Below are 26,556 nucleotides of genomic sequence, written 5' to 3'. Positions count from 1 at the left end.
ACTCGCCAGACGGGTGGGTAAATGCAAAATATATTTAATTCCTATAATGCCGAAGAGTTGGCTCTAATAACAGATCTACCAAAATCTGCCAAGGACAAATGGGCAGAATTCACTCTATAGTGAGAAATGAAAGTATGTTCAAAAGACCAGGTTGCTGCCCTACAAATTGTCTCTGGAGAAACTCTGCAATATGCCGCCCAAGAAGTAGCCACTGCCCTAGTAGAATGAGCCCTGATGTCTTCTGGAATCGCCAAATGTTGCGTGGAATATGCCTTTTTAATGGCCTTCACCAACCAGGCCGCAATAGTGCGTGAGGAAGCTGGCAGCCCGCGTCTAGTTCCATGAGGAATAATCAAGAGAGAGTCCGTTTTCCTAAAGGAGATAGTAGCTGACAAGTAGTTGGTGATGGTGGATTTAATGTCCAGCGGATGAGGATCTCCCTGATCATCAGTGAAGGATGGAAGGACAATATCTTGGTTATAGTGAAAGGAAGAAGCCACTTTGGGTATGAAACGATCTGAGGGTCTAAGAACTACCCTGTCTGGAAAGAAAACCAGATAAGGCTCTGAAATAACCAAGGCTTGAATTTCGGACACTCTTTTGGCTGATGTTATGGCAATTAGAAAGGCAAGCTTCAAAGTCAAGTCCCATAGTGAAATAGATTCCACAGGAATAAACGGTGGACTAGAAAAAGCATGGAGAACTACCGACAGATCCCATGCTGGAAATATAGGCTTCCTAGGAGGCTTTATCTTCAGACTAGCCTTAAGAAATTGGATGACCAGGGGATGAAAAGCCCATTTTGTGCCTGTTTTAGCAGAGAGAGCCGAAACCTGCACCTTGAGGGTGCTTGAACTGAGGCCTTTGTTAATTCCCGACTGAAGGAACTCCAGAATTTGAGGCGGTCCCGGAGCAAGAGGATTCCAATTTCTTTCTCGGGCCATAAGGCAGAACTTTTCCCAAATTCTAGCATAGATGGAATTCGTGGAAACTTTCCTAGCCTGCATTAAGGTAGAAATGACCTCCTGGGAACAGCCTTGCGCCTTCAACCTAGACCTTTCAACTTCCAGGCCATCAGATGTAACCTCTCGGGAGCAGGATGAAGAAACTGTCCCTGTGAGAGAAGGTTTGGTTCTAGTGGCAGAGCAATTGGTGGCTGGACACCGAGCTGTAGAAGAGTTGTAAACCACGGCCTCCTCGGCCAGAATGGAATTACTGCGATTACTGTTACTGAGGACCTCCGAAGTCTGGACAGGAATCTCGCAATTAGAGTAGTAGGCGGGAATATATACCCCAACTTGAAACTCCATGGATGTATCAGGCAGTCTATTCCCTCGGCTGATGGAAACGGATTCCTCGACAGGAACCTGTGACATTTGGTGTTTAAAGGAGTGGCTGCTAGATCTATCTCCGGTGTCCCCCAGGTTTCCGTCAGGAGAGAAAAAATTTGAGGACTCAAAGACCACTCGTTGTTGGACAACGGCTTCCGACTCAGATAGTCGGCCAATGCATTCTGTGTTGCTGGGACATATACTGCTCTCAAGTCTGCTAGGTGAACTTGGGTCCATTCTAAAATGGGACGAACTTCCTCCATCAAGGTAACACTTCTTGTACCTCCTTGTCTCTGCACATAAGATACTGCCACCTTGTTGTCCATCCTGATAAGCACACTCTTCCCCGAGAGCAGAGATGTGAATGCCGTTAGGGCATGGAAGGCCGCCCTGAGCTCCAAAATATTGGAAACTACTCCTAGGGCTTGGAACTGCCACTGGCCTTGGACTGCTAGATCCTGGTAGTGTCCTCCCCAGCCGCTCTGGCAAGCATCCGAAGTCACCACTTCTGGGTCTGGAGGGACTATTGGCTTGTATTTCTCTAAATTGTTCTGGTGTGTTCACCACCATACTGATCGTTTCACCGACTTGGAAATGACAATGGTCTGATGCATGGACACTCCATTCCACTGCTTGAGAAAGGAGTTTTGCAGGATCCTCATGTGCCATTGGGACCATTGCACCATGGGTATGGTGGCTGACATGGATCCCAGCATGCTTAGACAGCCCCTGGCTGAAAGATGACTTGCTGACAGCAGTCTCCGCATCTTTTGAATTAGGAGCTGAATCTTTGCCTGTGGTAGCTGAACTCTGTTCAGTTCGGTGTCCAGATGTGCTCCTAGAAACACCATCTTCTGCGTGGGTTGTAAACTGCTTTTTTTCAAATTGACGATCCATCCGAAGTTGTGGAGAGTTAAAAGAAGAATTTCCCGATGCTGAAGTAATAACTCTCGACTTTTTGCTAACAGTAGGATGTCGTCTAAATAATGGTGAATTCGAAGACCTTTCCCCCTCAGGAACGCTACTAATGGTAGGAGAGTTTTGGTAAAAGTCCTGGGAGCTGACGAAATGCCGAATGGAAGGCACCGAAACTGGAAATGGGAATGATTGATGGCGAACCGAAGAAATTTCTGAAAGGCCGGATGTATTGGGATATGAAGATAGGCGTCCGACAAATCTACTGACAGCATCCAGTCGCCCAGATTTATTGCTAAGAGTATGGACTGGAGACTCTCCATCTTGAAGGCTTCTATTTTGATGTTTCTGTTGAGCCTCTTGAGATCCAGTACTGGACGAAAATCTCCTGTCCTCTTCTTCACCAAAAATAACGGAGAGTAGAAACCTCTCCCTCTTTGAGCCGATGGAACCTCCACAATAGCCCCCTTCTGTTTTAAATCTGTTACATATTCTATCAGGAGATTTTTCCTGAATAGTGTGGAAGGCAGTCTGGTAGGCTGAAAGTGGTTTCCTGGAAACCCGTTCACGAATCCCCATTTGTGCCCATACTTGATTGTGGACAGTGCCCAATTGTCCTGTATATGTCTTGTCCAGATCTGAAGAAACCCTCTTAGCCTGGCGCCCACCTGGGCTGGGTGAGCGGGCAAACTTTCAAAAGGACTTTGGATGCTCCCCTGCGTGTGTAGCCTTGGTCTTCTGCATTCTCAGAAAGGAAGGCTTAGTATTCTTCCAATCCCTCCTGAATTCTCTGCCGGGACGGTAGGATCTGGACTCCCTATACTTGTCCGGAAGATTTCGCCTAAAAGAAGGCCCTTTCTGAGCTTTGGGTCTTCTATCGGAAGGAATCAGTCCAGATTTCCCTCCTGTGACTTTGGAAATAGCCGAGCCCAGTTTGGCCCCAAAGAGATTAGAACCATCATAAGGGATCTTGCACCAATTAATTTTGGAGGCTGTATCGGCCATCCATGGCTTCAGCCATAAGGCCCTCCTTGCTGTTACTGATGCCAACATTGTTCTGGCCGAGGATCTTATGATGTCCACTGAGGCCTCTGCTACAAAGTCACCTGCCAATCTAATCTCTTGCAAAGAAGAGACTAATTTCTCAATTTCTGTACCTTCTAGCAGATCCTTCTCCAATTTAGTAGCCCATCCAGAAATTGCTCTTGCCACCGCTGCCGTAGTAATAGCCGGCCTGCAGGAGCCCCCTGCCATGGAATACGCTTTCTTTAACTCCAAATCCATTTTACGGTCCAGTACGTCTTTAAAAGAGACCGCATCTTCGATGGGTAAAGTGACATGACGGGCCAGACGCATCAGGGAGGAATCCACTATGGGAGCATTAACCAAAGGTTTAACCTTTGATTCGTCCAGAGGATACATTTTCGCTAATCTGTTAGCGATGCTTGGTCGTTTGTCTGATTCCCACTCATCTTTAATAAGATCTCAGAGTTCCTCAATAAATGGGAAGGACTCTGGCCATTTTTTTAAATTGGGAAAGTACTTGCGGGTTTTCTGAGGCTCAGAAATAATATCCTCCCAGCCGATAGCCTCTTTGACTGACCTTGCAAATGTTTCCACCAAAGAAAAATCAAATCCTGCAGACATTTCCTGGCCGTCATTATCTGAGGATGATTCCGAAGCTTGGGAATGATATGTGTGTGCCGTGGATGTGCTAGGGCCTGTCACCTCCATAGCGGGTGCTGTTGCCAAAATAGATTCACGTACTGATTCCCTTATAAGGTCAGTCGCAATTCTGGCGTCTGCTTCCTTCTCCTTAGTTGCTTCATTGAAGCAAGAGCGACAGGCAAGCTTCTCCGGAAGGGCCGGTGCGCCACATATCCAGCAGGCATTAGCTGCGGGTCTGGTGTGATGGCTGTGATGAGAGGAAGGAGACCTGTGGTCCGAGCGGCTATGCCGAGGGCGACCGTGGTGGGAGCGACCATGTCTCTGACAAGATGAGGACCTGGAGCGACTTCTGTGCGATCTCCTACTGGAAGTGCGACTTGAGCCTCTTCCATGCCTGGAACTTGCTCCTCTTGATCTGGTAGGGCTGCCAAAAAAAGCAGCATCTTTAGCAGTCGGCACTCTTTTTTCTCCCCTTCAATACTCACCTACGACGTGTAGAGCCCCTTACCTTTATAGCTGTCGATGGTCTGCGTGGGCAGTGGACTCCATGAAAAAAGGTAGACAGAGTAGACTGAAGGGAAGAAAAAAAGAATTTTCCTTGCGATACCGATAATAGATAAATAATTAAAAAAAGACACACATTTTTATTTTTATTTTTTTTTATTTTTTAAAACCTGCCCCTTTAAGAACTAGCATTTGAACAAAAAGCCTTGCAGAATACACACAAAAGATTATGCAGATATAGTAGAGAAAAGGAATATTCTTACCTTATCCAGCCGAACGATAGAGATACAGGGCAGTGTTTGTAAACAGCAGCATGCAGAAGCATACAGCTGTAATTTTAAAAACGGCGCCATAGCGGCGCCGAATGACGCTCAGCGCATGCGCAGAACGGCCCGAGGACACCGGCGCCATCTTGGAAGAGGGAAAAACCCTCTCTTCAGGGAGAAAACAAAGATCCAGCTGCAAATAGACATGCGCAGAGCGATGAGGACACTAGCGGCGGCCATGACAGCTGTCTGGAGGACAGCAAGACCCAGCCACTCCTGCAGGGAAAAAAAGGTATCTTTTAAATAAGAAAAGGATAGGATTCATAAAGGAGAGCCCACTGCACAATAAAAGCTTATTTAAAGCTTATAAAAAAACTCAGTGAGATGTCCCCTGAGACCACCAGAACGGGGATTCCCTCCATAAAGCTCATTTAGAGACTGTACAGGAGGGACTTCCAAACAGGAGAGGCTTGAACCTGCTGGGGTGAGGCGGTAAGAGGCTTATTCATCTGTAGGTATCTTTGAAACTCGAACGATCCAACCTGTCAGGTGAGGATAAAAAAGAGAATGCAGCAGGAGGTCTCCCCTTCAAATTTATAATTAACCAATCCTGTCAGGTTGTGTGCTGCCATGAAGGCGTCAGGAAATGAATTTTTCTTCGTTTCTGTTATAAAATTTAGCAGATTAGTAATTTTTTCTTCATAAATTTTGGCCAAAATTTATACCACTACATATCTTTGGTAAAAATAAGTACAAATTGGTGGATATTATTTGGTCTTTGTGAAAGTTATAGAGTCCACAAGCTATGGTGCCAATATCTGAAAATTGATTACACCTGAAGTACTGACGGCCTATTTCAATTCTTGAGACCCTAGCATGCCAGAAAAGTACAAATGACCCCCAAATGACCCCTTTTTGGAAAGAAGACATTCCAAGCATGATGAGTTTTTTGAAGTTGTCATTTTTTCCCACAATTCTTTGCAAAAATCAAGATTTTTTTTCACTTTTTTTTTTTTTCACAAAATTGTCATATTATCAGTTTATTTCTCACACAGCATATGCATACCACAAATTACACCCCAAAACACATTCTGCTATTACTCCCGAGTACGGTGATACCACGTGTGTGAGACTTTTACACAGTGTGGCCACATACAGAGGCCCAACATGCATGGAGCGCCATCAGGCGTTCTGGAGCACCCAGGACAATTCTGACATTTCTCTCCTACATGTAAAAATCATCATTTATTTGCTAGAAAATTACATCGAATCCCAAAACATTATATATGTTTTTTTAGCAAACACCCTGGAGAATACAATGGTGGTCGTTGCAACTTTTTATCTCGCACGGTTGTTGCGCAACAATTTTTCTAATGCTTTTTTTTGGAAAAAAAACTGTTTTGTGCTTTAAAAAAAAAACACAGTAAAGTTAGCCCAATTTTTGCATAATGTGAAAGATGAAGTTACACCGAGTAAATCGATACCTAACATGTCACGCTTCAAAATTGCACAGGCTCGTGGAATGGCGCCAAACGTCGCTACTTAAAAATCCCCATAGGCGACGATTTAATTTTTTTTTTTACTGGTTATATGTTTTGAGTTACAGAGGAGGTCTAGAGCTAGAATTATTGCTCTCGCTCTAACGTTCGCAGCGATACCTCACACGTGTGGTTTGAACACCGTTTTCATATGTGGGCGGGCAGGGCCGCTGATAGAAATCATTGGGCCCCCTACAGCCCACCTGACGGGGCCCCCTTCAGCCCCATCACTGGTCCCTCCTTCAGCCCCACCCCTGGTCCTGTCCCTGGTCCCTCCTTCAGCCCCAACCCTGGCTGCTTCCCAGTGAGTTAAGACACACAGGGGTCTCTCAATATAAAGAGTTAAAGCGGAGGTCCACCCTAAAGTGGACCTTCCGCTCATTGGAACCCTCCCCCCCTCCGGCGCCACAATTGGCACCTTTCAGGGGGGAGGGGGGTGCAGGTACCTGTACAGTACAGGTATCTGCACCCACTTCCGGGATAGCTCTCTGCGGAAAGGGGCGTAGATTACGCCCCTTTCCGAAAGTCCCCCGTTGCCTGCTGGGAAACACACAGACCCCAGAGGCAGCGGGTCCATCTTCATTGCGCAGCGCGACTCGTGCATGCGCAATAGGGAACCGGGAAGTGAAGCCGAAAGGCTCCACTTCCTGATTCCCATACCCAAGATGGCGGCGGCAGCACCCGAGAGACGATCGAGAGATCGGCTTCGGTTGCCGACATCGCGGGCGCGCTGGACAGGTAAGTGTCACTATTTTAAAAGTCAGCAGCTGCAGTATTTGTAGCTGCTGGCTTTTAAAAAAAAAAAAAAATGCGGAGTCCCGGCGGACTCCCGCTTTAAATCCTCCCCCATCCACATGACATGACAGGGGGTCGCCCATTATGAGTACACTGTTCTCAGGACACACAGGGGGCCCCCATTATATGAAGTACAGTACACCTCTTCACACATGTGCTGTCACTGTACACCTCTTCATACATGTGCTGTCACTGTACACCTCTTCATACATGTGCTGTCACTGTACACCTCTGCACACATGTGCTGTCACTGTACACCTCTTCATACATGTGCTGTCACTGTACACCTCTTCATACATGTGCTGTCACTGTACACCTCTTCACACATGTGCTGTCACTGTACACCTCTGCACACATGTGCTGTCACTGTACACCTCTGCACACATGTGCTGTCACTGTACACCTCTGCACACATGTGCTGTCACTGTACACCTCTGCACACATGTTCTATCACTGTACACCTCTGCACACATGTTCTATCACTGTACACCTCTTCATACATGTGCTGTCACTGTACACCTCTTCATACATGTGCTGTCACTGTACACCTCTTCACACATGTGCTGTCACTGTACACCTCTTCACACATGTTCTATCACTGTACACCTCTGCACACATGTTCTATCACTGTACACCTCTGCACACATGTTCTATCACTGTACACCTCTGCACACATGTTCTATCACTGTACACCTCTTCATACATGTGCTGTCACTGTACACCTCTTCATACATGTGCTGTCACTGTACACCTCTTCACACATGTGCTGTCACTGTACACCTCTTCACACATGTTCTATCACTGTACACCTCTGCACACATGTTCTATCACTGTACACCTCTGCACACATGTTCTATCACTGTACACCTCTGCACACATGTTCTATCACTGTACACCTCTTCACACATGTGCTGTCACTGTACACCTCTTCACACATGTTCTATCACTGTACACATGTTCCATTGCTTTCTCCTTATGTACATATGTGTCATCGCTACACACGTTTTCCCTCAGTGCACCCCTCTGCTCACATGTTCCATCACAGTACACCATTGATGGTAAACAGGGTTGAGTGTACAGCTGTAACAAGTGAGACCACTGGCTCTTACCACTCTTGCTTCAGCAGACATTTAAATCTCCAGGCTGCACATTGTATTTCCTGCACAGACTGGAGGTCAGGAGGAGGCGGGTGCAGCTCTGAATGACAGAGCAGCAGACCAATTGGTTTGACATCCTGCTGGGAGGCAAAAATCTGTAGATAGCAGTGTAGGAGAGGCTTCCATGGTGCTGTTCTCCTCACTGACACAAGGGACATGAGCAGAGATGTGAGCAGGGCTGGACTGGGACAGAAATTCGGCCCTGGACGTCATCCAGACCGGCCCACTTACGTTTTGAGTGTCCCATCACCATCCCCTTTACATCAGATTCTCATCAGCAGCCCCCTTACATCAGAGTCCCACCACCAGCTCTTTACATCAGAGTCCCACCACCAGCTCTTTACATCAGAGTCCCACCACCAGCTCCTTACATCAGAGTCCCACCACAAGCTCTTTACATCAGAGTCCCACCACCAGCTCCTTACAGAGTCCCACCACCAGCTCCTTACATCAGAGTCCCACCACCAACTCCTTACAGAGTCCCACCACCAGCTCCTTACATCAGAGTCCCACCACCAGCTCCTTACAGAGTCCCACCACCAGCTCCTTACAGAGTCCCACCACCAGCTCCTTACATCAGAGTCCCACCACCAACTCCTTACATCAGAGTCCCACCACCAGCTCCTTACATCAGAGTCCCACCACCAGCTCCTTACATCAGAGTCCCACCACCAGCTCCTTACATCAGAGTCCCACCACCAGCTCCTTACATCAGAGTCCCACCACCAACTCCTTACATCAGAGTCCCACCACCAGCTCCTTACATCAGAGTCCCACCACCAGCTCCTTACATCAGAGTCCCACCACCAGCTCCTTACATCAGAGTCCCACCACCAGCTCCTTACATCAGAGTCCCACCACCAGCTCCTTACATCAGAGTCCCACCACCAGCTCCTTACATCAGAGTCCCACCACCAGCTCCTTACATCAGAGTCCCACCACCAGCTCCTTACATCAGAGTCCCACCACCAGCTCCTTACATCAGAGTCCCACCACCAGCTCCTTACATCAGAGTCCCACCACCAGCTCCTTACATCAGAGTCCCACTACCAGCTCCTTACATCAGAGTCCCACCACCAGCTCCTTACATCAGAGTCCCACCACCAGCTCCTTACATCAGAGTCCCACCACCAGCTCCTTACATCAGAGTCCCACCACCAGCTCCTTACATCAGAGTCCCACCACCAGCTCCTTACATCAGAGTCCCACCACCAGCTCCTTACATCAGAGTCCCACCACCAGCTCCTTACATCAGAGTCCCACCACCAGCTCCTTACATCAGAGTCCCACCACCAGCTCCTTACATCAGAGTCCCACCACCAGCTCCTTACATCAGAGTCCCACCACCAGCTCCTTACATCAGAGTCCCACCACCAGCTCCTTACATCAGAGTCCTATCACCAGCTCTTTACATCATCAGAGTCCCACCACCAGCTCCTTACATCATCAGAGTCCCACCACCAGCTCCTTACATCAGAGTCCCACCACCAGCTCCTTACATCAGAGTCCCACCACCAGCTCCTTACATCAGAGTCCCACCACCAGCTCCTTACATCAGAGTCCCACCACCAGCTCCTTACATCAGAGTCCCACCACCAGCTCCTTACATCAGAGTTCCACCACCAGTTCCTTACATCAGAGTCCCACCACCAGCTCTTTACATCAGAGTCCCACCACCAGCTCCTTACATCAGAGTCCCACCACCAGTTCCTTACATCAGAGTCCCACCACCAGCTCCTTACATCAGAGTCCCACCACCAGCTCCTTACATCAGAGTCCCACCACCAGCTCCTTACATCAGAGTCCCACCACCAGCTCCTTACATCAGAGTCCCACCACCAGCTCCTTACATCAGAGTCCCACCACCAGCTCCTTACATCAGAGTCCCACCACCAGCTCCTTACATCAGAGTCCTATCACCAGCTCTTTACATCATCAGAGTCCCACCACCAGCTCCTTACATCATCAGAGTCCCACCACCAGCTCCTTACATCATCAGAGTCCCACCACCAGCTCCTTACATCAGAGTCCCACCACCAGCTCCTTACATCAGAGTCCCACCACCAGCTCCTTACATCAGAGTCCCACCACTAGCTCCTTACATCAGAGTTCCACCACTAGCTCCTTACATCAGAGTTCCACCACCAGTTCCTTACATCAGAGTCCCACCACCAGCTCTTTACATCAGAGTCCCACCACCAGCTCCTTACATCAGAGTCCCACCACCAGTTCCTTACATCAGAGTCCCACCACCAGTTCCTTACATCAGAGTCCCACCACCAGTTCCTTACATCAGAGTCCCACCACCAGTTCCTTACATCAGAGTCCCACCACAAGTTCCTTACATCAGAGTCCCACCACAAGTTCCTTACATCAGAGTCCCACCACAAGTTCCTTACATCAGAGTCCCACCACAAGTTCCTTACATCAGAGTCCCACCACAAGTTCCTTACATCAGAGTCCCACCACAAGTTCCTTACATCAGAGTCCCACCACAAGTTCCTTACATCAGAGTCCCACCACAAGTTCCTTACATCAGAGTCCCACCACAAGTTCCTTACATCAGAGTCCCACCACAAGTTCCTTACATCAGAGTCCCACCACAAGTTGCTTACATCAGAGTCCCACCACAAGTTGCTTACATCAGAGTCCCACCACAAGTTGCTTACATCAGAGTCCCACCACCAGTTCCTTACATCAGAGTCCCACCACCAGCTCCTTACATCAGAGTCCCACCACCAGTTCCTTACATCAGAGTCCCACCACCAGCTCCTTACATCAGAGTCTCACCACCAGTTCCTTACATCAGAGTCCCACCACAAGTTCCTTACATCAGAGTCCCACCACCAGCTCCTTACATCAGAGTCCCACCACCAGTTCCTTACATCAGAGTCCCACCACACCAGTTCCTTACATCAGAGTCCCACCACAAGTTCCTTACATCAGAGTCCCACCACCAGCTCCTTACATCAGAGTCCCACCACCAGTTCCTTACATCAGAGTCCCACCACCAGTTCCTTACATCAGAGTCCCACCACAAGTTCCTTACATCAGAGTCCCACCACCAGCTCCTTACATCAGAGTCCCAGCACCAGTTCCTTACATCAGAGTCCCACTACCAGCTCCTTACATCAGAGTCCCACCACTAGCTCCTTACATCAGAGTCCCACCACCAGTTCCTTACATCAGAGTCCTACTACCAGCTCCTTACATCAGAGTCCCACCACCAGCTCCTTACATCAGAGTCCCACCACCAGCTCCTTACATCAGAGTCCCACCACCAGCTCCTTACATCAGAGTCCCACCACCAGCTCCTTACATCAGAGTCCCACCACCAGCTCCTTACATCAGAGTGTCCCCCTCCCACATGTACTCACGGTTCTAAAGGCAGCCTCTCTTCTTCCTCTCTCCAGTCATGTGATAACAAGCGATAGGGGAGAGAGGAAGGAAAGTCTGCTGACCGTGTCTATCGCCCCCTGCAGGCTGGAGGGAGCAGAAAGCCTAATGCTCTCTCCAGCATATCTCGGAGACTGCTCCTCCTGACAGGAGTGAAATCGAAATCACTCACTGTCAGAGAGGAGCGGCTCAGGACTGCACCAGACCGGCCCACTGAGCCATCGGCCCACCGGGAATCTCCCGGTAGTCCCGATGGCCAGTACATGCCTGGATGTGAGTGGAATGTGAGCAAGTCACACATGCAGGCTACCTGCCGTCGGTGCTGTTAAACTGAAGGCAACCCCTGCTTTCAGTTTACTTACTGTCTGGAAAGTGTTCTCCTCCTCCTCTCCAGCCTCTAAGTGGTGCCTGCCCCTCCTCACCTCTCCGGTGGTCAGACTCATCTCGTGCTGGCTGGAGAAATATATATATTTTTTTTTCTATCATTCTCTGCTCAGATTGCCCGGGCCCCCCCTGCTGGCTGGGCCCGGTACAACAGGGCCAATTGTACTGGCTTATCAGCGGCCCTGTGGGCGGGACTTACGTATGCGTTCGCTTCTGCATGCGAGCACATGGGGACAGGGGCGCTTTAAAAAAAAATAATTTATTGTTCATTTTACTTTATTTATTTTAGTTTGACATTTTTTTCCCCAAAAATAAATTTTTTGATCACTTTTATTCCTATTACAAGGAATGTAAACATCCCTTGTAATAGGAATATGGCATGACAGGTCCTCTTTACAGTGAGATATGGGGTCAGTAAGACCCCGCACCTCATCTCTAAGCTGGGAAGCCTGAAAAAAAAAAAGATTCTTGGATTTGATCGTATTGGCGAGTCGGTAGAAGCACCGGAGGGCGGCGGGAGGGGGGGGTGTCTATGGCTGGGTATTGCAGGGTATCACCGACTATGGCTGGGTATGGCTGGGTATCTCAGAGTATGGCTGGGTATCTCAGAGTATGGCGTTGCAGAGTATTGCGTTGCAGAGCATTGCAGGATATTGGAGGGTGTTGCAGAGCATTGCAGAGTGTTGCACGGTATTGGCGGGTGTTGCAGAGCATTGCAGAGTGTTGCAGGGTATTGGTGGGTGTTGCAGAGCATTGCAGAGTGTTGCAGAGCATTGCAGAGTGTTGCAGGGTATTGGCGGGTGTTGCAGGGTGTTGCAGAGTATTGCAGAGTGTTGCAGAGTGTTGCAGAGTATTGCAGAGTATTGTAGAGTATTGCAGGGTAATGCAGAGTATTGCAGGGCAATGCAGAGTATTGCAGGGTATTGCAGGGTATTGCAGGGTAATGCAGAGTATTGCAGGGTATTGCAGACTTTTTTACTTTTTTTTTTTTTTCACAAAATTGTCATATTATCAGTTTATTTCTCACACAGCATATGCATACCACAAATTACACCCCAAAACACATTCTGCTATTACTCCCGAGTATGGTGATACCACGTGTGTGAGACTTTTACACAGTGTGGCCACATACAGAGGCCCAACATGCATGGAGCGCCATCAGGCGTTCTGGAGCACCCAGGACAATTCTGACATTTCTCTCCTACATGTAAAAATCATCATTTATTTGCTAGAAAATTAAACTGAATCCCAAAACATTATATATGTTTTTTTAGCAAACACCCTGGAGAATACAATGGTGGTCGTTGCAACTTTTTATCTCGCACGGTTGTTGCGCAACAATTTTTCGAATGCTTTTTTTGGGAAAAAAAACAGTTTTGTGCTTAAAAAATGTAGGGAGTAGAGTAATGCAGGGTATTGCAGAGTATTGCAGGGTATTGCAGAGTAATGCAGGGTATTGCAGAGTATTGCAGGGTATTGCAGGGTATTGCAGAGTAATGCAGGGTATTGCAGAGTATTGCAGAGTAATGCAGGGTATTGCAGAGTAATGCAGAGTAATGGCAGGGTATTGCAGAGTATTTGCAGGGAATTGAGGAGTTAATTTTCGGTGAGCAGCGATGTGGGCACTGCAGATGCAGCCCACATCGCTGCTGACACCGATCTCTTCCCCCTCCGCTGTTCCGATCGGTACAGAGAGGGGGAGGGAGCGATCACGTGGTAAACGGCCGCTATGAGCGGCCGTGATCCGTGATGCGCCGGGTCCTGTGGACCCAGCGGTCACGGATGCTCTCGAGTGCGCGCCTCAGGGGGCGCGCGACAGCGGAATTCTGGGAGGACGTCATATGACGGCCTCCCAGAGTCAAGAAACCGCCCTGTAGCCGTCAATCGGCTATAGGGCGGTTATTAAGTGGTTAAAGAGGAAGTAAACCCTGATGGGTTTACTTCCTCTTTCATTCCCTGCAAAGACAAAGCATAATGCATTGCATAGTACCCCATTATGTGTCACTTACCTGACACAGGAGCCAGCGAAGTCACCGCTGCCCCCTGTATCCATCTTCTCGGTGGGGTCTCACAGCTCCGCCGCTGTCATTCGGCGAAACCGCGATGACGTCACTCCTGCGCATGTGCACGGGAGCCGACACATCTTCGTCATTGACGATGCCGCGCTCAGTGCGCCTGTGCGCCGCTGTCTACGGCGCATGCGCCGTGGACAGCGGTGCCTGTCTTCGGGCAAATATCTCCTAAACCGTATAGGTTTAGGATATATTTCTTGGACCTACGGGTAAGCCTTAATCTAGGCTTACCTGTAGGTCAAAGTGGTTTGTAAGGGTTTACAACCACGTTAAGTTTTAGTCATATTTTAGTCGAATAAATTTGTATTAACTTAGTAGACGAAAATATTTTAGTAGACACAATTACCACTGTTCTGATTGCTGTTTCACCACACTGTATTACATTTTTAAATCATTGTAGCAGTACCTTAGATGATCGCACACTGCAGATATACAGTTATGAGGCTGTAAGTACAGGAATACCTAGGCACAAGAAGTTCACTGCTATTTCCAAAGAGTAAGTCAACGCAAAAGTGGATTTTATGCTGATTTTGGTGTATGGCACGTTGCTTCTTTTGTGCTATATAACATTTCTGTTCCCTACAAGATACACTTTTAGAGTTCACATCAAGACTGTGGGTCTTAAAACAATGGTATACATTACAGATTAAGTTTATAGCAATTACATCTGAATCAGTATCGAATATAAGATCTGCACTGTTATAAAGGAGGCTGCTAGCAGAAAGATTAATATAGTGCAGTATAATATCAGTATAATATCTAAATAAAAATAAAGCATACACTATAATGTCAAAAGTATTGGGACACCTGCCTTTAAACGCACATGAACTTTAAAGTGTTACTAAACCCACAACATTAAAATCAGTCTGTATATGCAGCATATCATGCTTGCCATACTCACTGTGGAACTTAAGGGGTTAATCCTCTGCATTGTGTAAAAAGACTGTTTTATCCTATATGCACAGATCATTCCCTTCTTGCATTGTTTATCTTGGGAAGGCCAGCTAACACACGGGCAGTAGCCAACCTGCACATTCTCAGTTATGTCTTTTATGCTGGAGAGAACATTTACTTGTTCTCAGAGCTAGCCAGAACACATGATATTGACATCACACATGTGGGCGTGTATACAGGCTGCAGTGGAAATTTCCTCCAACCTGAACTCTCAGCACTGGAGAAACTGTGCAGTATATTACTGACCGTGGTATACAGATAAGCCAAAAAGGTATATATAGTGGCAATATTTTAATGTAAAAAGAAGATGTGTAAGCTGTGGGTGCTGTGGGGGGGGAGAGATTAACTATTTTCATATTACTGGGTTTAGTAACACTTTAATGGCATCTCAGTCTTAGTCCGTAGTTGGCCCACCCTTTGCCGCTATTACAGCTTCAACTGTTCTGGGAAGGCCTTCCACGGAACTCTTAAGGCATCAGCATACCAAGACATTTTGGACAATTTCATGCTCCTACTTTTGTGAGAACAGTTTGGGGATGGCCCCTTCCTGTTCCAACATGACTGCCCACCAGTGCGCAAAGCGAGATCCATAAAGACATGGATGAGCGAGTTTGGGGTGGAGGCCTTGACTAACCTGCACAGAGTCCTGACCTCAACACGATAGAACATTTTTGGGATGAATTACAGCAGAGACTGTAAGCCAGACCTTATTGTCCAACATTAGTGTCTGACCTCACAAATGCATTTCTGGAAGAATGGTCAAACATTCCCATAGACACACTCCTAAACCTTGTGGACAGCCTTTTCAGAAGAGCTGAAGCTGTTATAGATGCAAAGGGTGGGCCAACTCAGTATCGAACCCTACAGACTAAGAATGGGATGCGAATATACTTTATGTGTGTGTGTAAAAGCAGGTATCCCAATACTTTTGACAATATAGTGCAGATAAAGTGTTTTTATTTTCGGGACTTTCTTGCACTTTATCTGCACTTTTATACATATTGTATATACTTTCTTTTTATTGTGATATTATACTGCACTTTTGGATTGATGTATTTACATTTATGTTGAATTTTGCACTTTGTATAGATATGTAACTAATGGTTGTACCTTGTGATTAATTGTTGCTATCTGATTGTGTGGCCCTGCAGGTGACTTTCTTTATTAACCACTTGCCGACCATGGCACACCGTTATATATATAGTTACAATGTCAGCGGTGGGCAAATGGGCGTACCTGTATGTCCCCTTTAAGAGGCAGGGATAGCAGGCTCGCGAGCGCTGCGTACAGCGTGACCTTGCCCGTGGGACTCGATGTCCACTGGTCTCCCAGCGATCGTGTTACAGAGACTCAAAACAGGGAAGGGCCTATGTAAACAAGGCATTTCCCCATTCTGCCTTTTGACATGACAGAGATCACTGCTCCCTGTCATCGGGAGCAGTGATCGCTGTCATGTGACGGGAAGCCCACCCCCCCACATTTAGAATCACTCCCTAGGACACACTTAACCCCTTCATCGCCCCCTAGTGGTTAACCCCATTCACTGCCAGTGTCATTTACACAGTAATCAGTGCATTTTTCTAACACTGATCGCTGTATAAATGACAATGGTGACAAAATAGTATCAAAAGTGTCCGATGTGTCCACCATAATGTCGTAGTCCTATAAAAATCGCAGATTGCCGCCATTACTGGTGGTAAATGTCTGGCAAAAGGTAAATGAACAAAATCAGCAGCGCCCATGGGGGTACCGCTACACTAGTAAAAAATAAATAATAATAAAATGCCATAAAACTATCCACTATTTTGTAGACACTATAACTTTTGTGCAAACCAATCAATATACGCTTATTACGTTTTTTTTTCTACCAAAAATATGTAGAAGAATGCATATCGGCCTAAACTGAGGAAAAAATTGGTTTTTATATATTTTTGGGGCATATTTATTATAGCAAAAAATATTGTGTTTTTTTCAAAATTGACGTTTTTATTGGTTTATAGCGCAAAAAAATAAAAACTGCAGAGGTGATCAAATACCACCAAAAGAAAGCTCTATTTATGGGGGAAAAAAATACATAAATTTTGTTGCAGGACTGCGCAATTGTCAGTTAAAGTGACGCAGTGCCAGATCGCAAAAAGTGCTCTGGTCAGGACATCTTCCGGGGCTGAAGCGGTTAAACATCAATAAGCAGTGGAAGATTGGTTTAGGATTGTTTACTCTGCATAGACTATTTAAAAATCTCACAAGTTGTGTACATCATGAACTTCCATGTTTGTTGGAGAGGGCGTCACAACTCAACCTCCATTTGTCTGCCGTCATCCTGCCAAATATTTGTATGTAATCATTTCTCCATCTAGCAGCTGGTATCATAGACATCTGACTAACTGCTAGCCGTGACCAATGACCTTACAAACTACAGTAATGAACATTATGAATGGAGGTCAGGAAGCCATTTTGTTATTAATCACATCCATAGAGGAGAGCACAGCTGTGCATTGTTCTCTTGCTGGCAGTGTTTAACAAGATAAATTGTTGTTTTTCTTTGTAGTGGGACGACAAACACAGAGTTTATACAATGCATTACAGGAGCACGACATCCTGCATTTACTCCTTGTTCCTGCTGATGATAACGGTGGGGCTGCCCTTCATGAAGCTCGTCTTAGCGGAGGAACTGCATGGAACCACAATACCGCCAGAAAGTATGTCACACTATTACTGCAATGCTAAGTAACAGCGGGCAGACGTCAGGCTGTGCTCCTTGGGAGGTCTATTTAAATAAGCCTCCTCAAAAAGAAAAAATGGCTTCCAGTCCACTTCTTCATGGCAGAAAACTGTAATTTTTTGGGGGGAAATTTTAATTTACTTGTTTTTATGTTTAGCTGCCACTGTAGGGTACAGGAAAATAAAGTGTTATTAAACCCACAACAGTAAAATCAGTCTGTATATGCAGTAACACATGCTTGTTATATTCAATGTATAACCTAAGGGGTTTATCCTCCATATTGTTTAAAAAAGGCTGTTTGATCCTGCCTTCTCTGATCCTCCACTTCTTCCACAGTCCCCAAACCATCTCCTGATAGAACAGAGCCTTGGGGGCACTCTGCACATGCTCAGTTTGGTGTGTATTGCTAGAGATTTTTTTTTTCTTGGGAGGATACATGTGATCAGCACAGGGCCAATTAGCACTGTCCAGACAGGGGGTCAGGGGTCCTGCAGTCTCATAGGACAGTAGGAGTAGAATAAAAACTCCTCCTAAAAACGTTAACCAGACATTGATAGATGTCACAAGACTGTTCTAACCGTTGTAAGGGATCTTCCCGGGGTAGGGTGTGTTTGGACACAGTTCACAGCAGACTTGGAATTTATAAAGCAGATCTTGGCGTTTATTCGTGGTACAAACAGTCCAGCAAACAAAATATACAGCAACACCGTGCTTTCTAAGTACAACAAAAATAAAAGTCCTAGCCCGGCTGGGCGCTTACTAACAGGTTCTGCTCACCTATCTGACACTTACAAACACAGCGTCTTTCACCTGGATATCGCAGGGTGAGTTTTAGCTCCAGCAGTGGCTGTGCTTGCAGCTTCCTCAAACACACAGACTGTTCCTTTCCCTGGCTGAGAGCAATCACCTGCAGACCCTGCAGAGCCTTTAGCTTCCCAGGCTAATTAGGATCAAAGCTCACCTGATCCCAAACCCAGAACTGGATCGGGGGATGTGGAATGACAGGTCCCTCTACCAAACCTACCTGCCATTCCATATAAACCCAGGCCCGGCAAAATTAAATAACAACTCAGCAGCATATCGCTGCTGAGAAACTGATCCATCCTGGATTTACCATCTCACACTGTGTAGCAACCTAGGTGAGATGTACACCCCCTCGATCACTTCTCCAGTGACATGTCTACATATCCCCCCCCTCTTTTTCAGACCGGAGGGCTGAGCCTTTTGTCCCCACAGACAACTTACCCTTGACAATGCGTCAGCATTTGCCTGTAATTTCCCTGGCCTGTGTTCCACAGTGAAATTAAAGTTTTGTAGGGAGAGAAACCATCTAGTCACTCTTGCATTTCTCTCCTTGTTTAACTTCATCCATGTTAGGGGGGCATGGTCTGTCACCAACTTGAATTTCCTGCCTAGCAAGTAATACTTTAACGATTCTAGGGCCCACTTCACTGCCAAACATTCTCGCTCCACAATGGCATAATTTTTCTCGGCCGGGGTTAGTTTTCTACTCAAGTACGTCACTGGATGCTCCTCACCATTCACTACTTGTGAGAGTACTGCACCTAAGCCTGTGTTAGAGGCATCTGTCTGGACCAGAAATTCTCGCCTGAAATCGGGGGTAACTAAGACAGGTGGTTGGCACAAGGCAGACTTAAGGCTTTGGAAAGCCTTCTCGGCCTCTGGGGTCCACGTGACCATTGCTGTCTTTCCGCCCTTTGTCAAGTCAGTTAGTGGAGCAGCAACTGAGGCAAAGTTCGGCACAAATCTACGGTAATACCCCGTAATACCCAGGAAAGCTCTAACCTGTTTCTTTGTCAGGGGTCTAGGCCAATTCTGTATTGCCTCAATTTTATTTAGCTGTGGCTTAATCAACCCTCTCCCAATAATGTAGCCTAGATATTTGGCCTCTTCTAGGGCTAGAGCACACTTCTCGGCATTTATGGTCAACCCCGCATCACTTATGGCATCCAACACGGCCTGTACCTTACAGAGGTGACTTTCCCAATCAGGGCTAAAAATGACCACATCATCGAGGTAGGCAGCTGAGTAATCACGATGTGGTCGCAGAATCAAGTCCATCAACCTCTGGAAAGTTGCAGGCGCTCCATGTAACCCGAATGGCATCACTACATACTGGAATAGCCCATCAGGGGTGGAGAATGCAGTTTTCTCTTTAGCCTCACCAGAAAGTGGAATCTGCCAGTAGCCCTTTGTGAGATCGAGGGTGGTTATGTACCTGGCGTTACCCAACTTCTCAATCAACTCATCTACCCTGGGCATAGGATACGCATCGAACTTGGAGATCTCATTCAACTTTCTGAAATCGTTACAGAACCTCCAAGTTCCATTGGGCTTTGGGATTAGCACAATTGGGCTGGACCATTCACTCTGTGACACCTCAATTACCCCCAGAGCAAGCATACGTTTTACCTCGGCAGATACGGCTTCCCTACGTGCCTCGGGTATCCTATAGGGCTTAAGGTTTACTCTGCTTCTAGGCTCAGTTTCAATGTGATGATGGATGAGGTGTGTACGCCCTGGGAGGTCAGAGAACTTGTTTTTGTTTTTCTGTAAAAATTCCTGAGCCTCCTGTTTCTGTGACACTGATAGAGTATCACCTACCTTGACTGGAGGGATTGGTGGTGACAAATTATTAACAGTATTTGTCGCCACCAAGGATTCCCTGTCTTTCCAGGGCTTGATCAAGTTTATGTGATAAACTTGGAAAGGCTTCCTTCTACCTGGTTGGTGCACCTTGTAGTTCACCTCACTGACCTTTTCAACAATTTCATAGGGACCTTGCCACTTCGCCAAGAATTTACTCTCAACAGTGGGGACTAGTATAAGGACCCTATCGCCTGGGTTGAATGTCCTGATTCTTGCGGACCGGTTGTAAATTCTACTTTGGGCCTCTTGAGCCCTCTGGAGGTGTTCCCTTACCAGGGGCATTACAGTGGCTATACGGTCCTGCATTTGTGCTACATGCTCAATAACACTCTTGTATGGGGTGGACTCATTCTCCCATGTCTCTTTTGCAATGTCTAGTAGACCCCTAGGGTGATGACCATAGACCAACTCGAATGGTGAGAACCCTGTGGACGCTTGGGGCACCTCCCTAATAGCAAACATGAGGTAGGGTAATAAATGATCCCAGTCACGACCATCTTTTGCCACCACTTTCTTCAACATATGTTTCAAAGTTTTATTAAATCTCTCCACCAATCCGTCCGTCTGGGGGTGGTATACAGAGGTACGGATGTGTGAGATTTTAAATAGTCTGCATAATTCCTTCATTACTTTCGACATAAATGGCGTACCTTGGTCAGTTAGGATTTCTTTGGGGATCCCAGTCCTAGAGAACATATAAAACAACTCACGTGCAATTGTTTTAGATGCAGTGTTTCTTAAGGGTACAGCCTCAGGATAGCGGGTCGCATAATCCATGACTACCAAAATATACTGGTGTCCTCTAGCTGACTTTACAATGGGACCCACTAAATCCATGGCAATACGCTCAAAAGGCACCTCTATAATAGGGAGCGAAACCAAAGGACTGCGAAAATGTGACACTGGGGCACTAACCTGACATGTGGGGCACGACTCACAGTATTTTTTAATGTCATCATATATGGCCGGCCAAAAAAACCTCTGGAGAACCCTCTCTCGCGTTTTGTCAGTCCCCAAGTGTCCCCCAAGAACATGGTTATGTGCCATGTCAAGCACCTGACGCCGGTACGGCTTAGGTACCAGAAGCTGTTCCACAATCTCATCCTTAACCTTATTGACTCTATAGAAAAGATCATTAGTCACCGAAAAATGTGGAAATCTTTTTTCAGCATCTGGTTCCTGAGGTACCCCATTCATAACAGCAACCTGCTCTCTCGCATTTTTGAGAGTGGGGTCCTGTAATTGTGCAGCCCCAAAATTATCGCTAGACACCTCTAAGTCTAGTATATTTTGCTCAGTGGGAGGAGCCTCCTCCTCCCCAGCCAGGACCTGCAAAGGAAAACAATCATTTTCATCCTGTACACTTTTATCATTCACAGTGGACAAGGCAACCACCTTAGAGGTATCCTCACTCCTTTTGGGGATTTTTCTTTTTTCCCAGAGAGCCCAGAATAAAGGAAAATCGCGCCCCAATATTACATTATGCATGAGGTTTTTAACCACACCCACTTCATATTGTACTGTGCCTTGTTCAGTCCCGACTTTAGCCAGCACTATAGGGTACACTTGTGTATCACCATGTATACACACAACGCTCATATGCTTTTTAGACTCTAAGTCCCCACTCACCAGGCTAGCATGCACCAAGGTTACAAGGCTTCCTGAGTCCATTAACGCTTTAACAGGAAAGTCATTGATTGTGATGTTGCAGATTTGCGGTTCAGTCTCTAGTCCAGGAACTGCAGCACAAGATGGTTCCGCAAATAGCGACTGACGCCGGCTAGCGTCACATTCCATGGGTTCAGAGGTAAGAGGGCAATGGGCAGACACGTGTCCCGCCTCATGGCATCTCCAACACTGGACAGGGCCTGGTCTCTTTGGCAAGGAGTCCTTTTCAGAGCCCCTTAGCCACCCGGGACCATCACCAGTCTTTTGTCCCTGAGACACCACTTGAGCCCTTTTCCCTCCATCAGCACCCCTCCACACTCCCCCAATAGATGGAAGTCTCTTACCAGCTGACGGCACAGATCTGGCGCTCCGGGGAGGTGAAGATGCTGCAGGAACATCACAGAGGTAGTCCTCAGTCGCCTGGAACCTCTCCACAAGGTTGACAAGTTCGTTTGCATTCTTAGGATCACCTTGTCCCACCCAGCGTTGCAGGTCAGTAGGAAGCGCTCGGAGGTAGCGATCCATCACGACCTTCTCTAGGATTTGTGCAGGAGTAGAAGTGTCTGGCTCCAACCACTTTCTTGCCAAATGGATTAGGTCATACATCTGGGACCTCGCTGATTTGTCCAGACTGTAGCTCCAGTTGCGTACCCTCCGGGCACGGACTGCAGTAGTAACTCCTAGTCGGGCAAGTATCTCCTCTTTTAGCCGAGTATAGTCCTTAACCTCTTGCTCACTGAGGTCATAGTAGGCCTTTTGGGGTTCACCTGTTAAATAGGGCGCAATTACCTCTGCCCACTCAGCGGCTGGTAACTTCTCTCGCTCAGCCACGCGCTCAAATACTGTTAGAAAGGCCTCAACATCGTCCTCAGCAGTCATCTTTTGCAGCGCTTTCTGCACAGTCCTTCTCCCAAAAAAAATCTCTGGAGCGGCTCCCATCACTGTGGGTGGATTAGCAACCACAGGCGCCTCTCGAATTGCTATCAGGTGCTCGATAAGTTGTTGTTGTGCAGCCATGGACTGTTCATGTCGTCTATTGGCCTCTGTCTGAGCCTGCTGTTGTTGCAAACTCACTTGCATAAACTGCTTCAGCATCTCCTCCATGTTGCTGGACTGTTCTTGGAGTGTAGTTGCAGCTTTCACCCAGGACATCAGCAGCTGTAGCCAAGTCTGTCCACACCGTTGCCCCTAGCAACCGTGTTGCCCGCTACCTCCACCAATTGTAAGGGATCTTCCCGGGGTAGGGTGTGTTTGGACACAGTTCACAGCAGACTTGGAATTTATAAAGCAGATCTTGGCGTTTATTCGTGGTACAAACAGTCCAGCAAACAAAATATACAGCAACACCGTGCTTTCTAAGTACAACAAAAATAAAAGTCCTAGCCCGGCTGGGCGCTTACTAACAGGTTCTGCTCACCTATCTGACACTTACAAACACAGCGTCTTTCACCTGGATATCGCAGGGTGAGTTTTAGCTCCAGCAGTGGCTGTGCTTGCAGCTTCCTCAAACACACAGACTGTTCGTTTCCCTGGCTGAGAGCAATCACCTGCAGACCCTGCAGAGCCTTTAGCTTCCCAGGCTAATTAGGATCAAAGCTCACCTGATCCCAAACCCAGAACTGGATCGGGGGATGTGGAATGACAGGTCCCTCTACCAAACCTACCTGCCATTCCATATAAACCCAGGCCCGGCAAAATTAAATAACAACTCAGCAGCATATCGCTGCTGAGAAACTGATCCATCCTGGATTTACCATCTCACACTGTGTAGCAACCTAGGTGAGATGTACACCCCCTCGATCACTTCTCCAGTGACATGTCTACACCGTTGATAAGAAAAGTTATTTAGCAGTTTATATTTACTAAAATAATTGCATCTCCATGTTCTGTGCACTGCGGGAGACCAAATATAGTGAATGCAAGGTCCTGGGTTTAGTAACACTTTAATGAATGGCAGATGGATTCTGGGGTACTTAAAGCAATGGATTTCTAGACAGGAAATCATGTATAGCCTGGGAAAAAATAGTACCTTTAGGCTCTATTCACACAATGGCGTTCCGTTTTGCCGGCGGAATCGCCGCGATTCTGCCTGTGATTTTGAAAATGGAGCAAATCATAGAACGCCCTTGCCGCGATTGTTGGCCGACGAATCGCTGTAAAAATGCGCAAACAGAATTGGGGGACAAAGTACAAGAACCGCGATTCATCGGGTGAAAATCGTGGCAAACTCATGCCGCAATTTGGTGCCATTCAAAAGAGCGGGGATCGCAAGGGCGTCCCACGATTTGTGGGGTTTCCAAATTGAATGGTGTGAATGGAGCCTTAAAGTGTACCATTCAGCATAACTAACATATAAAAGGGGAACTAAAATGTTTTTGAGTAACTTTATTTTACTTAGGTTTATCAGTTTTTATTAAACTTTAACTGTTAACTGTTTATTAACTGTTTTATATGTGTTTTTACTGTGTATAAAAAAATCTTATTTTGCACACATAAACATGTAATACAGGGCATAATGAGTGTTCTGTTTCAAATGCTACTTTATGCAGTATCATACATTCTTAGACCCAGTCTGTCTGGACAGTCCCATTCACTGGCAGCTTAACTCTTCAATAAGACACAGAAGTTGAATCCACTGCAATTTTACTTCAACTAATTGCAGTGCAGAGGGTGTTTTTCCAGTCTTTTGAAATGTAAGAAGACAACAACTTTCCTAAGCCCTATCTCTGTGAAGTACAAACTGTGAGTGAGGGAACATGGAAGAAATGGGAAGGGTCTAGCTAGGACTGAACTAACCAGCACTAAACAGGAAGATGAATCCAAAATCGCATAGTAAACACGTTATAGTGGCTAATAACCTCCACTACATATCAGCATACTACTGAACAGTAATAGCCTGATGTGATTCAATACAACACATAAAAAGTACATATAAGTAGGACAGAACAATGAGATTTTAAAATGTAGAGCACAGCAGAAGCTGTTAACCTTCAGACTCTCTCTTCTTTTGTCTCTAATTGAAACTTACTATGGAGTTTTCTGAACAAAGTAGGCAGGGCGGAGAGTCAGAGGAAGGAATCACTGTTTTAATTCATGCACATGTGTAAATTTCAGCATAAAGCAACTCTAATGCTGTTTTAAAAGACAAAAAAACACATCTTTCAGTAGAAGAGTGTTTATACATAATTGTTTTGCCTCCATTGCTCTGATTTTCTCTGTCTTGCAAGAGAGTCTCCAGCAGTATCTCCACTCCCAGGTGCGTCAGATGCCTGTGTCCAATGTTGCATGCTGTGGTTCCATCCACCAGCTCTTACATCACTAGTATGTCCTGTAGTAATGTATATATGAGTTAGCAAGAGGAATCACAGCATGCAGTGGGGAATGCAGGCATCAGCCACTCTGGGATGGAGCTCTACAAGAGCAAAGATCAGAGGAATGGGCAGCAGAAACATTGAAAATAAACCCTCTTCTATTGGAGGTTGGGCAAAACCCACCAAAACCTTTTTTTCTAGATTTTTTTAGACAGAGGGTGGGTTAGAAGCTCTGTTAACTTTCTTGTTCATTTATTTGTACCAATAGGGTTTTTTGTTACTAACATCTTGTCAAGGTGTTAGATAGAACAGGAAGGAAAATATTTCTAATGGGACCTGGGAACCTGGCAGAGGTATTAAACCTCCCTTGTTGTTGTTGTATCCAAGACTAAAAGAATGTTTTGAATGGAGTTGGACTTTTAGCTATTGTTAGGTTAGATTATTTAGGCATGGCTGTTCCAGTTTTATGTAGATGGCCTCTTTACATCTTTTACAAATCAGTTGTTCTTTTTGACCAAAAAAGTGGACATTGTCCTCAAAGTTGACAAAAATTCCCACCTTCAGCCATATAACATCAACAATTGACAGGCTCCCCAGACTTTGTACCACCATGGTGATTATTTGAGACAATCAACATCTACCTTGACACATTCAATGGTGGTTGAATTACAGTAAATGAGATGGTAAATGTTGTTATAATTGCTGGGTATGTTGTAGACCTCATTAAAACCCACAAAGCTACTTCTATAGCTAAAGTCTTTAACATTACAGAACGTGTACAGTACAGGTGATTGACTACAGTACTACTAGCTATTTTCCAAAATTGGATAAATAAATACATTCCCTTTAATACCTTTTTCACTGGACTTTGAAAGCACCACATGATCTATTGATCAACTTGTGTACAACCACCCTGCCAGAATTTACATGTGATTATTGCTAGCAGCTGTTATAGCTGTTAGCGATAACCACCGTTTTCTCCTGGTGGCGACGGGAGAACACAATGGCTCTGTGGGAGGGATTTGCCTGTCAACACTGTTCGTATTGATGGGGGAAGCGAGCTAATTTCTTTCCTGGTTGCAGGAAAGAAATTCTGTCTGTCTATGGCTGACCTTATACCTCCTGCGAACTCCTTAGAGCTTGTTGGGCTGAAAGCCTGGTCTCGGTGCATGTATAGTGCATCAGTCCCTGTCTGAAGTATTTTT

The 26,556-nt window shown here is 46.3% G+C and overlaps 1 protein-coding gene across 1 annotated transcript in view; it reads left to right on the top strand.

Moving 5' to 3' along the window:
• Positions 1-26,556, top strand: part of LOC143975482 (NELL2-interacting cell ontogeny regulator 1-like) — a 67,257-nt gene that overhangs the window by 19,430 nt on the left and 21,271 nt on the right. Inside the window, exon 2 of the mRNA XM_077477919.1 lies at positions 17,529-17,679. Coding sequence (XP_077334045.1) covers positions 17,556-17,679 — 124 coding nt within the window. The 5' untranslated portion in view covers positions 17,529-17,555. The remainder of the gene's footprint in view (positions 1-17,528; positions 17,680-26,556) is intronic.

Source organism: Lithobates pipiens, unplaced genomic scaffold (assembly GCF_037356315.1).
Source record: "Lithobates pipiens isolate NorthernLeopardFrog02 unplaced genomic scaffold, aLitPip1_a1.2 Scaffold_13, whole genome shotgun sequence".
Taxonomy (NCBI): domain Eukaryota; kingdom Metazoa; phylum Chordata; class Amphibia; order Anura; family Ranidae; genus Lithobates; species Lithobates pipiens.
Note: the sequence above shows the minus strand (reverse complement) of the source record. Positions and strands in the feature narration are given on the sequence as shown.